This window comes from Siphateles boraxobius, unplaced genomic scaffold (genome assembly GCF_051911475.1).
Source record: "Siphateles boraxobius isolate OS27281-9 unplaced genomic scaffold, OSU_SipBor_1 68, whole genome shotgun sequence".
Taxonomy (NCBI): Eukaryota; Metazoa; Chordata; class Actinopteri; order Cypriniformes; family Leuciscidae; genus Siphateles; species Siphateles boraxobius.
This window is the reverse complement of record NW_027509195.1, coordinates 10710763-10727345: the sequence shown is the minus strand read 5'-3', so window position 1 is coordinate 10727345 and position 16583 is coordinate 10710763. Positions and strand designations below refer to the sequence as shown.

At 37.8% G+C, this 16583-nt stretch overlaps 1 protein-coding gene across 1 annotated transcript in view; it reads left to right on the top strand.

Moving 5' to 3' along the window:
• syngap1b (synaptic Ras GTPase activating protein 1b) overlaps nt 1-16583 on the top strand; it is a 184827-nt gene that overhangs the window by 55414 nt on the left and 112830 nt on the right. Inside the window, 1 exon segment of the mRNA XM_077214697.1 lies at nt 3129-3234. Coding sequence (XP_077070812.1) covers nt 3129-3234 — 106 coding nt within the window.

The following is a 16583-nucleotide window of genomic DNA, read 5'->3' as shown; positions in this document are numbered from 1 at the left end:
CAGTAAGTAGCACATTCAATGGGTAGCATGAATCGTCAGAACACCTGTTGTTGTTATATTATTAATTTACTACAAGTATGCTGCTAGTTCAGGCACACATTTATTTTCCTGTTGGTTCTTTGCAATGTTAATAAAATATATTGTATGTTAATTCTTTATGGGTCATTACTTTGTACTTTTAAAGCAAAGTATTTATATTCACACACACACACACACAAAAGATTCAGATAATCGATAATCGCTTTTGAATCGAATCGCAGGCCTCTGAATCGGAATCGAATCGAATCGTGAGGTGCCTAGAGATTCCCACCCCTAGTCGCCATATAAATGTACCCTAAAATGTTTTGAGCTTGTCCACTTTCGACCACTTCCAGGGGTAGTCAAAAATCCCATTTAACCGGATTGTAGACGCTCATGTAGTCAAATGCATTCGAACAGCCTCAAAAGACGCCTTCTCCCCGGGTAAGTGGGAAGTGCACTAGCCAGACAGGATTTAAACCTTGTCAGCTGAAGACCTATGTTTGGTTTGAAGATGAAAAATGTACCAAGCACATTGTTCTCTCACCATTGCTGATTTCTAACACACACTCACAGCGTTTGCAATTAGACTGCATGCTTTCACTGCGTGATTTAGTCTTTTATTGTCATTTAGTAATAAATATCACAAGAGTGCAGTTTTTCTCCAAATATCAGCAGCATGATAACAAATGTGATATTGATTTTATACAATTTTAATTAAAAAGTTAGTGACTTACATTTTAGACACCATATTGCCTGTTTTTGCTCTGTTTCACCAAAGAAAATAGTTGTCACAAACAAAGCCACACACGGGGGTGTTTCCTTAATGTGTGAATCAGCTTTTTGAATGAATCAGTTGACTTCCATAGATTAAGATAGTCAAATGCTACTTTCCTTGAATGAATCAGCTGTTTGAAAGAATCAGTTGAAGCTTGAAGATTCGCTCATTAACAGTTACTTGCTGCCACCTACTGGCGGTTTCAATTTCACATTTAAAGTATCTTTTCTTGTTTTAAATTATTTTAAATATCCAATATTGCAAAGATTAATTTTGTTGATACTGATTTCATTTGATTGGTAACAGCCCTATTGTGCCTTATAATTTAATTTGATTAAATTTATGAAATTGACACAAAAGATGATGCATCCACATAATTAGGTTTAAAAATGGCTTTAAAAAGGTAAAAATGCCCATATTAGTTAAAAATCAACTGAAACATATTGGAAAAAATAATTTCTGTCACTGCTGTAAACTGACCACCACACATATGTATGAAGAATATCAAAAACTTAAGGAGTCGGCTCTCCACGACAGTCCTAAACCTGCCAAAGTACCAACACAATAAACACACTCAGCAAAATATTGTGTGATAATCGTTATCGAGAAAATATCGAGATATAATTTTTGTCAATATCGCACACCAATAGATTCACCAGCTACGTAGCTGGTTGGTTTGGTTAATGTCTTTTAAGTCTTTAATGAAGACTTCCGGAACCAAGGCTGTTGGAAAAGTGGGCGGGCACTGTTGCGCTCTATATCCAGTGATCCTCTGTTGGGCAGGTGATTGGCGATCAGTAGTGGGTCCATCTCCACCGGGTCTCTGACTCTGTGTTTTGTTCACAGTTACTCTCTGTGTTGTGTGCCAGATAACAATGAACCAGGTAATTGCTGCCAAGCCAACACAGTCTCCCAGCTGAAGTCACAAGTAGAGTCCCACAAGTCCTGATACACACTGTAGATGTGAATCTAATGGTTTAATTTTCTTAAAATTTGCATGATTGTGACAGACCAAGCCTAAATTATATTTGTTCATCATATACAAACGAGTCCATCATATAAAAACGAATCATCATATACAAACGAATACAAATTGTCTTTGGAATTTGGACTAAACCGCTCAATTAATTTGGACTAGTTTTACGATCTCTTTATGAACTTTCTGAAGCGTCAGTTGCATAGCTGTCAATGGAGGGACAGAAAGCTGTCAGATTTCATCAAAAAGATCTTCATTTGTGTTCTGAAAAGGAATGAAAGTCTTACGGGTTTGGAACAACTTGAGGGTAATTAATGACAGAATCTTCATTTTTGGGTGAACTGTCCCTTTAATGCTGTGCACTGAGTTTATCCTTCAAAAATAAATCTGCACTGCCTGCATAGTAGATAATTGTTTACATAAAAGGGCATGTGCGTTAATAAACAGCGATCTTGCATGCTTTCTAGTAGTCATGAAGGATTTATTGCATGTTGTGCATCTTTTATGAGGCAATCCTTCCTGTAATTTCGTTGCAGCTGGCTATAGAGCCATTTTAAAAGATATACAAATAAAACATAATATTTAGTTTGCTTTGCCCTAACAGAAAACACCCTCATGGTTATAGCATAATGTAGACATCCTTCATTTTTAAAACTATAAAGACAAACCGCACGAATGCACCATCAGGCAGAGTCTGCACCATTATCTTACAGTCAGCTGTGTCAATCCCTTCAGACCTCCTAAATCTGCATTTTTTTTTCTGTGTGTGTGAAAAGCTGAGCTGTGCATAAAAATGGAAAGTGTCCCATAATGCAGCTGGCCGGGACCGAGTGACGAGGCCACCCCTGAAACATTTTAGCTGTTTCCCATAGGGCTCAGTGTCTGATCCTCTCTTGCCCCACTCATTTATCACACCAGACTGTAGGTAATCGCCTCCTTCACAGCCTTGCTCTCGATATCCCAATCGTATCTCCCTCCGGATAGTGCCAGCGAACACAGGAACACGCCGCTAAACAACCCCTGTGCAATTTGAAGGCAAACTTGCACTGAGATGTTGTCCTCCATGTGCTTGCGGACCCCGAGCTCACGATGATGAGTGAGCTCTCCCTATTAAGAATAATTCCTGTGAGATGCAGCCCCAAACCCAGGCTTAAATAAACACATTAAACACACAAGTTTGCAATTATTTTCCCCAAACACATACCATTGCTTTATTATTTCAAGGAATCTTGTCTCAACGGGACTTGTTGTTTTAATAGCCGAGGTTTCCGACTGGTTTAGCGCAGAGCCCTTCACGATTGACTCAGCTTGACCTCACACTCTTTGCACTGACCTTTTATCTCTGCACTCCCGCAGGTTCACCCTTTGTTGATGCGCGAGCGGCGCTCCGAATCGCACAGGAACAAGCTGCTGCGACGGACGGTCAGCGTGCCTGTCGAGGGGAGGCACCATCCTGAAATGGGTGAGTCGCACACATGCCGTCCTGCTTCCACTCGATCTGATGCCTTGACAGTGACACCTTTAACAAAGCGCATACACTATTCAAAATGAAGGTTCTTTATTGGTTCCATGAAGGACCTTTAAAATCCATGGAACCTTTCCATTGCACAAAAGGTTTTTGTAGTTGAAAAAAGATCTTTAGATTATTAAGACAAAACATCAGGTGAATAGGGTAAAACATTTAACTAATAGATATCACCATACTTCCCCAGTTGATTGATTACATCAAGAATAAAACTTTTTTTTTGTATCACAATTTTTCTGAAATTGTTTCAATATGCAAATGAGGCATTATCTAATTAAAGGTAGTGTAGGCAAATTGTTTTATACTGGTTGATATTAGGGGTGTAAATCGGACAGTTCATCACGATACGATATGATATCGTTTCTCTTAGCCAACGATACGATATTTGCCGATACCTCAAAAAAATTCTGCGATTTGATTTATTTATCGATATTTAGATATTATATGCCAAGTTTACACAACCAGTTACATTTTTATTAACTCACAAATGCAACCAAAATATAAAACATTAACTTTTTATTAAACTCTTTGAAAATTGCACACCCTCTCCCAATTACGACATTTACAACAGAAGAGTCCATTTGCAGAAACAGATAACTCTGTTCTTGTTCATTTTCATGAATCATGTTTTTTGTGTGCATTCTGTGGTGGAATTTTCCTTTTTCCTAATGCTAACCTATAATCTGACTATCCGCTTTCCCTAAAATGCTCACTCTGTAATACTCCAGCTCCCTGCGTCTACAATCGACAACCGCTGAGTTTTTCTTCTAATCCTACCCTACTCAAGCTCTCTTGCGTCTACAGTCGACATCTTAGCTTCGAGTTTTCTAAACTACTCTACTCAAGCTCTCTTGCGTCTACAGTCGACATCTTAGCTTCGAGTTTGCTAAACTACTCTACTCAAGCTCTCTTACGTCCCCAATCGACGTCTTAGCTTCGAGTTTTTCCTTTACCTAACAACTCCTATGCTGCGCAGCTTAAATGACAGACAGACTTCAGTAGATGTCCCTTGAATGCTCTTTATTACGGCCAGGAGTTCTCGAGCATTTCTCAGAGAATCTCCCAAGAATAAAGAAGGCCGGAGGATCTCAGACAATTTCCATTGAGAATCCCACCGAAAACACGGAAACAACAGTTTTTATACAATAGGGAGGTATGGCATAATGACATTAATTTGATTGGTTATTCATTTACAGTCTCTTCTGTTACTGGGTAGAGAAGAATATGTTTTGACGATTACTTCATTGATCACAAGTTCTAACTTAGTCATCTGTCTAGTTTCATTTCCCATATTTGTTATTTATACACACAGTCAGGGGTTCGACACACACACATTCATGTAAAATACAGAAAGTCTTAGGACATGGTTTTTAGAGATTTAGCAGGTTAAACAAGGTCAAATATTAAAACATGGTTTTCTTAATATTCAGTTTAAATTTTCCACCACATTCCCCTCTCTGGCCATAAAACAATGGCCAATATTAAATTTAATTCTTCTAATCAATTGTCCATACCTGCATTATTTACCTGCTCCACCGAATCATCACATTATAAGTCAGTGACTTTAACACCACCCGTTATCTCTAATCATTTTCATCAACATCTTTTACTACATTTCGAATCACATTGATCTATTAGGCCTTAACAGGCCGATACTGTTGTTAACTATTTTCCTTAATCATATTTTGTTAGCTTTTAATTCAAGCAGGCGATTGTTTTACTTAGTCAGATCTATTTAAGGATCTGTGTAATAAAATCTAGCCAAAAAGGTTCTATAATCTTTCATTTTTTATCCTTAACACAAATTTCCATAATTGTATTATTTTGTTTCAAATATTTCTCTTTCTCTAGGTTTCAACTGTGTCCCCTACATAATTTGTTTTAACACATGGAAGACCTTTCTCAACAAAACAATAACAACACAATATTTAATTTCTGGAAGCCGAGCTAATAAGCAAGCACTGTTGCTGTATTCCTAGCTTAGACTAGACCCGCAGTCACCTCTCAGATATCAAATACAGACATTAGACAATACATTAAAGGAACATTTCAGTAATCACACTGGTAACTTCTTCAACTAATAATTAATCCATAAATTAAATATGTTTCCCAAAATCAATCCCCTTTTGAAGGTTTTTCTCTATTTTAGCAATTGGAAACATCTAAAATATATATATATATAATGTAGTCATTAGTTCATCACTATAGAAGTTTACCTAATTATCTATTCAGACCTAATCCGGCAAAGTAACTTATCACCTATTCTCTCTTACTAGAGAACAACTATTGCTATTAATATTTTTTTGTAATGTCTTCAGTATAATTGTAAAACCCTCAAGTTTCTTCAAAAGTAATCCCTAGATTATTTATTTTTCAGTAATGTACCTAGTTAGAGTCCCTATAATCTACAAAATTAAAAGATTTTCTTCTTCTTAATTTATATGTACCTAAAATATTTTCAAATTAATCAGTAATTGTTCAAATCTCAGCCCTATATTTAAATTCTCGGTCCTACAGTTTGATTGAACCAAATAAAACATCAATAAATATCACATTATTGCTTCCTAAGCAAAAGCATTGCGGAAGGCATCAGTGATCCAATCTAACCCCCCATCCTGTTGGTTTGTTCTTTGCCTGTTCATCCTGCCACAGATCATCCCACACCTCTGTCATATCGTCCAGTATTTTGAGATGGAACTCCCATCCTCATCATAAGCTGGAATGAAAGTACAACATTCTTTTCCACGTTTAACACAAAACTCCCCTTTCTCCGCAAGAGTTCTAAAACCAATTGGGTGTCGTTTGCAAATTGGAATAATTCATAATGGATTCTATTAATCCAGTTCATTTAGTCAGTTACAGCATTATGGATAAGGAAAACCTTCCAAAACTGAGATGTTTTGGCAATTACACGGCTTTCCTCATAACAAATTTAACCCATAGTGATTTCTTTCAGTGTCAGATGAGTAGTCACGATGAACAGGCAAACTTCCCTTCTCTTTCTACCCTGGTCACATCCTGGAGGAAATTCAAACAGAAACAGCAATATGATCAAAAGCATCACTTATGAATATAAAAACACACATGCTGCACTTGAACACTCAGTTAGACCACATTTGCTCCCAGGTGTGCTGGTCGTCGCGTTGTTGTTGGTGTTTGGGGTTGCTTAGGGCTGGTTCCTGGTTGGTGTAGTTTAAAGGTTAGATGCTTGCACAGAGGTGTCACCGCACCCCAGATAGGACCTTGTTTGTGGAGTGAGCCATTTCCTGGCTGCTTTGACCTGTTAAGGGAGACCTTAACTATTTTTGTTAGTGACAACATGTATTAACATAATCTGCTTGTCTCGCTGGTCGTCCTTTCTGATCAGACCTGTGAAATTTCATGATAAACAGTAACAAGACAATATTTTATACATTTGGAACAGAATCAGTTCTGTTCGATTGGATCCATCATGACATCCTGTAAAAGGAAGAAGTTAACGTGGGGTGGACAGGGCAAGCATCCTTGCTCTCTGCCTTCCCAGAGTTATATGCTGCGCAGGTGTGGCACTGTTTCTTTCTGCCACAACAATAACCCATCTCAGGATAATTAGCCAAAATCATCCATGGCCATTATTTTATTGGGCATAATTTACTCTGTTAGTGACATCAGCAAAAAATATCCTGTATCTTCAAAAAAAACATTGTAAGGGGTTAATATTTCAGTCAATCATTTCTCAATACAGTCAAAGAACAGAACGTTTAGTCCATTTTCAAAGTTCCATTGACCAAGGTAACATCGAGTCAAAAGTTTCTTAGATGGTTAGATCATATCGAAAGTTTGTCTGAAAGCTACATCCTAAATAAAAGGAAGTAAGATTTATTTTGCTCTATTGTTGGATCTAGAATGGAAAGTTAGTCACCATCAGACCTGAAAATGGGAAGTATGATAAAGTTTACCATAAGATAGAAATATAAAATCAGAGTTTTATGGTTAGCACCATAATTAATCTTATCTATTAAAATTTCCATTCATTCACATTCACAAACTTTCTCACACACACACCCCTCTCTGGCCAGAGAATCATACCTTTTTGTCTGCCATAGCAGTTTATGAACTGAATGAGGAATATATATTTTATTAGGAGTGGAATACCACCAAATCCGAACGGTAACAACTTTTACGACAGAAGCTACTGAACGTAGAAACACTGTGGCATTCCCCTTGCGACAGTGTCTAAACGTTAGGATATTAATTCTCAATTGTCCGATGCAGTCACAATGTGTTTTAGTTTAAACACAGTGAACGTAAACCTCAAAATCAAATAGATTAAACACTTTAAAATAATAATAATATAGACCTTCAGTTGCAGTTGAGAGATTCAGCTTCAATCCCTCAAATGCAATTTGTCATTAAATTACACAATTTCAATTTCTCTAAACTTTTTGTTGTTGCTCCTAAGCTATTTAAAAGAAGATTTGGAAATCTTCACACAATTTTCAATCTTTGGACAAAAATAAAACATACATTTATATCTCCTACCCCTGGTGATGACAGCATGTGATTTCAAAAGTTTAAAATTTTAGATTCATTATTCTTATTGAATCCAGAGAATTACCTTTAAATGAAATGGAGTGACCAATATTGTTGCTTTTCTAGCCATGTCTTTTTAGACACCTTATGCCCTATATTTCCCTTTCCAGATAATTCTGCATAGTCAATAACCTATTCATACTTTTACCACTAGTTGGTTAGAGTGATAACCCTCACTGTGCCAAATCCAGCCCCAGTGTTTTAACTGATTGGTGAGTCAATCTCTCACTTCTGCTATTGCTATTGAACTTACTGTAGTAGGGCAGCTGGACTGGTCCTATTGGAAGCAGATTCAAAGTGTTAGTTTAAGAAATATGAAGAATTGCTGAAACCAGTGGATAATCAAAAACAATAATCAAGTTAATATGATAATTAACTAAATTTGAAACGTTCTCTGTAGTGATCATTGAAAATTCAGCACCTGGCCCACAAGTGAGGGGATGGAGGTCTTTCTTTTCTGTGTGGATTGTCGTTCAGTTGACTTGTTGGGCTGATACGTTTGATCATCAGGCTGCGATGGCACTCTCGGTCTGGCTTTTGATTCACCCTGGCACAAAATTCCATAATGTATGGCAAAATTGTCTTTAGGAAAAGTCTCAAGTGAATTGTCACCTCAAGTGAACTGTCTTGAGTTGACCCCTCAGAAGGGTCCACTTCCTCTTTCAGGAGCTGGGGAGCTGAGGGCACCACTTCCTCTTTCTCTCTCCACAGTCATCCAACTGTTCAAGGCTGGTGTCTGAAATTCTTGAACACTCAAGAGAACCGCAAAACTCAAAGTAAACTTATAGTTTAATAACTAAAAATCTCATCTGGTTATCAAGACAGCAGTTCCTCATTTTATCAAAAAGCGTACTTCATTGCGGGAAAAAGCAAGCGTTTCTTCGTTGCAAAGACGCAGGAAAAAAAGCAAGAAAACTACTCTTCAGAATACAGTGTATATTGTAAAGAGAATTTCTTTTGTCTTTTCTTCTTTCTTTTTCTTCAAGAAACCAAAATAAAATGACTATATGATGCCTGTTATGTGCTTGTTCAAATCACAATTTATATTTAAATTGGTCACCCAATCTCATTCTCATATAATGCTCAATGCACAAAAATTCTCTTAGTTAAACATAAACCATTTGCTCTTAGAATCTCTGCAATGGATCAATTTTTTTTTTTTCAAGTTCTTTCACACTGTCTCCCAGGAATAACGGGATACAAATTCTAAACACCTTCAGATAGAAAGTATAATATTTAAACACGTGTTCTTAATATCTTATTATTTATTTATTACTTTAAGAGCACCTAATTGCTCAGTCTTATATATCTCATCAACATAAATAAATCAAAGTTTAACTCACAAAAGTTTCTTTATGATTCAAAATTTCCTAATTATCTCAGAATGTTTCACGGGTGCATATTTCTATTATTATGATTTATAACTTTAACAATTTCTGTAATTTTTTCAAAATGTAAAAATTCATAAATGTTAACAATATTGATCCATGTATCTTGTCTCAACTCTTTCAACTGCATCTTTATATTCTCTCAGAATTAAACCTTTATTCAAACAAAACTTCAAACAAAAAGCAAATTGCAGCTCTACAGCATCTCGGGGCATTTTTCCCTCCCGGATCTGATTTCCAGCATGACAAAGTTGCTCTCTTTGGAAGTTTTATTGACACAACAAATACAATACTCAACAAATACCAATTTGGTTGAATTTAACCATAATCATTGCTCATTGCCCTTAATAGACAAGGTAGAAACTTTTTTTTTTTTTTTTTAAATGTGATCACCAATTTCCTTCAAATATTTTTTCTATCTGGCCACTTAATCTCAATTCTATATGTCGTCGTACATATGTAGCCTATATATTGTTAAATAGGTAAATTTAGTTGACTTTCGTCTTCTCCATAGGATAATGGGATACACCGTTTAAACCTGGGCTCAGCCAGTTTTTTCTCTTCTCTTCTCTTTTTTTTTTTTTCAACAGATCTGGAACATTTTAATTTCAAAACACGTTCCAAAATCTTATCTTAAAAAAATAAAATTTCATACGCACAAAAATGTTTTACTTTACACATCAAAAGGAAAACAAAAACTGAAGTCTGTATATCCTACCTTCCTAAGTTCTTTTTTTCTCTGCCCGTCCAGGATGGTCCCTCCGTCGGTGTAGGATCTGCTGCAAATTTGGCAGAAATTAAATCAAAATAATGAGAGATACAAGTTCCTTTTTTCAGAACCTATATCTTGTCCGCTCTTCCGGAACGTCCTTCTCGCCGATGGAGGGACCAATCCTTGGGCTCCTGTGGCTCGCCAAATTGTGGTGGAATTTTCCTTTTTCCTAATGCTAACCTATAATCTGACTATCCGCTTTCCCTAAAATGCTCACTCTGTAATACTCCAGCTCCCTGCGTCTACAATCGACAACCGCTGAGTTTTTCTTCTAATCCTACCCTACTCAAGCTCTCTTGCGTCTACAGTCGACATCTTAGCTTCGAGTTTTCTAAACTACTCTACTCAAGCTCTCTTGCGTCTACAGTCGACATCTTAGCTTCGAGTTTGCTAAACTACTCTACTCAAGCTCTCTTACGTCCCCAATCGACGTCTTAGCTTCGAGTTTTTCCTTTACCTAACAACTCCTATGCTGCGCAGCTTAAATGACAGACAGACTTCAGTAGATGTCCCTTGAATGCTCTTTATTACGGCCAGGAGTTCTCGAGCATTTCTCAGAGAATCTCCCAAGAATAAAGAAGGCCGGAGGATCTCAGACAATTTCCATTGAGAATCCCACCGAAAACACGGAAACAACAGTTTTTATACAATAGGGAGGTATGGCATAATGACATTAATTTGATTGGTTATTCATTTACAGTCTCTTCTGTTACTGGGTAGAGAAGAATATGTTTTGACGATTACTTCATTGATCACAAGTTCTAACTTAGTCATCTGTCTAGTTTCATTTCCCATATTTGTTATTTATACACACAGTCAGGGGTTCGACACACACACATTCATGTAAAATACAGAAAGTCTTAGGACATGGTTTTTAGAGATTTAGCAGGTTAAACAAGGTCAAATATTAAAACATGGTTTTCTTAATATTCAGTTTAAATTTTCCACCACAATTCCAAGTAATATCAATCAAACAGCAGCTGGGTTGTTTTAAATAAGTAATAATACCTTTAAAAAAATACAGGTAACTCACAAAATTAAAGTTCATAGAAAGTATGTTTTTTTATGTATTAAAAGTTTTTTTTTTTTGCAAAAGCAGATAACTCCACCAGCTTTTTTTGGCTAAAGCAGATAACTCCACATTTCATGTTTCAGAGTTAAACAAAACCAAGCAATTGCTATGATATATAATAAAACACTCGGTTAATCTTTGTAACGTTAATCTCCTCAGCTGACAGAGACGCCTGAAAAACTTTGTTTTTGTGATTAAAGTACACGCAATACAGGGAGCTTTTCCCTCACAACTAATGTGCTGCTTTAGCAAGGTTGCGTGAAAAAGTTTCAGCTTTTAGATATCACGGGTTCAAGTTCGTTGAAATGATCCATCCTCGATCACTTTTAGTCAGCTTTGACGAAACTCCTCTCAGCTAGCATGTCTTTTCGAATTGACTAGCAGCCTTGTCACCTGACCTGAATATTGCGTGCTGATTCGCTAAAACGGACTTATCAAGATGTGTTCACAAACACCAAGGGTGCTTGTCGGTTTCTGCTGTAAATCTTGAACTCGCGATACCTTGACAGTAAACAATACAGGCTTTTGTGACAAAACGTGTTTAGGGTTCAGTCAATCTTGACAGGTGTTTATTTTAGATGAGGAGATTAATGTTACAAAGAAGACACACTGGCAGACAATATGGTGAGTAACCAAAAATGCGCACCTTGGCAGACATGCGTAGACGGATGTTACAGAAGGATGTGCAGAGTGTCAAAAAAAAGATACCTTATATCGATATTTTACATGTAGCATCGACGCATCGTATCGTTAGACGTTTGATCAATCCATATCGATGTATTGTTACACCCTAGTTGATATACTGTTTTACTGGTTGAAACTCTCTTCACATAATGATAGCAATCAATAATAGAAGTGGTCTAAATATTAAAACATGTACATATATCTTCTGTGGAAGTCTCAGGACCAAAAAACGTTCGTCCAATGATAAGACGTCCTACTTGCCTGTCAACATATGTATTTCCATATCTGCTCGCACAGAAATCACACGTCATTGCTACAAACGAACAGCAGCTGCCTTTTACAGTTCCCCCTGAACCAAAACAACAAGCTTATGCTGCGTTCACGGTACGCCATGTCGTAATGATGGGTACCCGTGAGGTTCTACCCGGAGCTGATCCTGTCCTCAGACTCGGATTTATGCAGTCCTATGTCAACACTATCAACACTGAAATGTATCTGCAGCAGTCAAGTGGTTCAAGTAAGAGCTCAAGTTGTTTATGTTGATTATTATTGTAATATTCTGTGGTTTAAAACATGATGTAATTTAACGCCATCTCTCGTGATGCTTTGCAGAATCTGATGTGCGTTAATGTGTTTTGAAGGAGGCATGGCTTTGGAGACGCTCTGAAGGGAGGGTGGGATCTCATGTTTTCAAAGCTAACTTGCTATTGCTAGCCTCTCTGCAATTACCTACCTTTAAAGTGTAACTTTGTCAATTTTCAGCCCACTTTGTATTGTTACAATATCGGCAGTATATATAAATTAACAATATTTACTCAATCTCTGTGTTACCTGGACCGAGAAATTCACATTTATTTGTCAGCAAATGTTTGCCGCATGATGGGTTTGACTTTTGACAGCTCCAGGGTCTTTGTGAAAACTACAGATTATACTTCCGCATTTTTGTATCCCCCGTCCACGCACATTGGGATCGACAGTCGGATCGCCTTAGTGTAAGGGTAGATTTATCACTGAAAACTGTATCGTATGTTGTCTCCTCTTTAAACAGCTTTATGGTAAAAATTGAGCACTATGGTAACAACTTTCTTACCTGTACGAGACAGCGTTTTTCTTTGAGTGGAACTGACAGAACAGTTTCTTTCAGTTTTCTTCCTCCGTTTGGCCTAAAACACTCTTCATTGTCATCCAATTTGAAATGTTTACTAAAAACACAGATGTTTTTCAGATTATCCGTCGTGGCGTTCTCTCAGTATTTACGATTCTTTGCAGCCTTTAGCCACGGCCTACAGCGCGCTGGATCCTTCACTGGAAACCGAAAGGAACTCACTCCCGCAGGGACGTGCAGTCAGGGTAGGCAGGGTAGGCAGTGCCTCACCAAAGGAAATGTTGACATTACATTTATTAATTCCAAGAGCTTTATTAATTCACCACATTATTAATTGCATTTATTTTATTCCAAATATTAATTTTTGTAACACAATTTTTCAGGAATACACATATAATATACTCCTTTTGCCATTGTTTGCTCCTAAAAATCATTGTTTCATGCAGAAAATTCAAGGCCATGGCCATTGAGGCAGAGGTTAGCAGTGCCTCTTTGGTCCATAGAACGTAGTTTACGTAGATTTGCGCATGCGCAGTCAGTTCTCGTGCTGTCTTGAATTATCAACCCTGAGGCAGAGACCGAGCGTGCTTCATGTCACGTGATCCACTCGCTCTCACTCACTCCGCGCTTCAAGTTACTTAGCATCTAGCGGTGCCTAGCATTGGAAGCGTCCTATGAAGAAAAAGAGCTGTGGTCGCTAACGGGAAAGTCCATGCGTCTATCCCTCTGGACAAAGATGTCAATTACTTTGTTGTAAAAGTCCTCTTTGTTGGGTGTATTTCTCAATTTCACGAGTCTCTCCTTTTCAATGGAAATAAGAGCCAGGAGGAAAGTCTGTTCTGCTCCATTCACGTCAGAGGCGCCCGCGCCATTGGATGTGCAGTTGCCGCAGCACAACCAGAGCGAGCCATACGCTCACTGTGCTAACGTTAGCTGTGCAGCTGCAAATTCGTTTTATAGGCAGTAAATCGAGGAAAAGGAGTTTCGTCTACAAATAAAAGTAAGCACCCCCTTTAAAACGTAAATTATTCATTTATTTATTATTTTTAAAACCCTTATATTGTCTTGTGTGTGTTGTCTGATGGTGGGCTAACAGTTATAGGCCTGCTGTGCGCTGACACCAAAATGTTCTCTCTTCCATACCCTGGTGCGCCGTCACCTCTGCCATATTTGTACTGTAGGTCTATCTGTGCGATTATGGTGCATTTCGTAAGGGTTAAATGCTGTTTTGTAGTTCTCTTTTTTTAATCCTCATTGCGTGTCGGTGTGTGCGCCTTGCGCAGTTTGTAGGAGCGAATTTAAGCTGTTTTTGTACTGTAAAGCTGTACTGCTGACACAATGTTTTCTGACTGTAGCCTATTCAAATCCTGGTGCGCCGTCACCAGAGTGACCAGACCAATAGTGTGTATGTGGCTGTCTGTGCGCGTTTGTGCATTTTGAAGGAGTGACTAGGCTGCTTGTCGGTTCGCTGACAACGCGCCGCCTCCCTCTCTTACTGTGTCCCGCACAAAACATTTGTTTGTTGTATAAGTCATAAGATAGATGTGTCCATTCATTTGATTATTAGATTTGATTGTGCATTAGCCTCACATATGACTGACTTTGCTGTATGCAGGCAGCGATGTGATGATGCCTGATATGAACTTGGGTTGCTACATTAACTGAATGAATATATGAACATATATGCCACATTGATAGGTCACAGCCTACCCATGACAAGATTTCACCGCACGTTACTGCACTCCCGCTAAACGTACTCTTTGAATTTTTGCACCTGGGAACAAAGAAGTATTGCCAAGAAGTATTTCCTACTAAAGCAAGGTGGGATTTGACTGCTAAGTGTATCCATAGCAGACTGGTGGGAGTGGCCTTGGACGGCAACATGCCCAGTGCATTATGGGTGTTGAAGTTTTCCTACCTATTTGGCAAAAAGTGAAGACAAACAGCCCCTTTGTCTCTGTTTTCTCTAGTCGAGAGCACCGATTTCAATTCTTTTCGCCTTTCTACTGTATAGGCAGCCAAGTTTTATTGAGAGCCCATTTTGCCAGTGGTGAAGTACCCCCTTTTAATATGCACTAAATTTGCATACATTTCCAGAACAGAAATCTGAACATTGGATAAAGCCAGTTTCAAAATTATTTTTTTCATGTTGTTGTTTGTCATTATTAGAGTCAAAGTTTTTTTTTAAATAAGGGATTTTATCACTCCATAAATCAATCTGTAACAGCCAGAAAGAATATATATATTATATATATAATTTGCCTGATCCTATACATCATTTTATTTATAAGAATTGCAATATATATATATATATATTGCAATTCTTATAAATAAAATGTTGTATAGGATCAGGCAAATTATTTATAAACAAACCCCTCTGTAAAAAACAGAATATAGATAAAACGTTTGGTGTGTTACTGAATTGGAGATTTCAGGCTCATTTTGACAAAATGGGCTTTAATGATATGCATTGTAATTGAAATATATGCAAATAGATAAAGTGCTATAAAATAAACACTTACTATTTTCTTTCCATTATTTTGAACAGCACGTTATGAAAAGCCAAATAGTTAGGGTTAGGGTTAGGCTAACCCTAAACAATGTTTTTGCCTGTAATATCTAGCCTTAAAATGTTCTTCAAACTAAGAAAACAATGAGTCTTCTATGGCATCACTGCAATACCCCCTTTTGAAACCTTTATTTGTAAGAGTATAGCATGCTGACTCCTGGTGAATATCACATCCGTGCGAGGTGTTGAACGAGGTGGCCCTCTGCTGATCATCCGAGACTCCTTTTGCAGTTTCCGTGACAACGATTTGGGATTTGCACGGTTTCCGAGAAGGGCTGCCCACAGCTATACGTTCTGATGAGCGTGAGCTTTTCTCTGAGCGACACTGGGGCTCTATACCACCATATGCCTTCCAGAAAAAGAGGCCTTAAGGAAAACGAAATATTGAATGGAATTTATCTCAGGAGAATGGTGTAAATTAGCTGAAAAGGCATGCTATTTGGGGGGGGGGTTACATTCAGTGTAATATAGATTCATTCTTCATTGCATAATGACACAGTGACCTATTTTGTGGTGTCTTTTCCTGTGGTTCCTGCTTAATTTGCACATGTGTAGACTTTCAGGATGAGACTATTTAGCTCTGTTCCAAAAAATTTATTGAGCAACCTCGCTGTCTAAACATTGCAAACCCGTTTTTTTAAATTAGTGCTCTGTATATAAATCCTTAAAACGGGCGGCACGGTGAATCAGTGGGTAGCACTGTCGCCTCATAGCAAGAAGGTCCCCGGGATCGAACCCCAGCTGAGTTAGGAGTCCTTTCTGTGTGGAGTTTGCATGTTCCCTTTCAAGGGAACTCAAGCTGCGTTGAGACACGGTGGGAACGCTCTGCGTGTTTGCGTCTTGAAGCACGTGTATAATCAGTCCAATGGAAGAGCGAGACATAATAATAATAATATCCTTTATTTTATAAAGCGCCTTTAAAAGCAGCTTCTCAAAGCGCTGTACACACAATAAACAATTGTTAAAAGCAAAACACATCAACAGGTAAATGCAAGTTTAAAAAGTATGTCTTAAGTTGACCTTTAAAATTGGCATAAGTCTGGGCTTCTCTAAGTTCAAGAGGCAGAGAATTCCAAAGGACAGGTGCATAGAAGGAAAAAGCCCTGTCACCCATAGATTTTAAG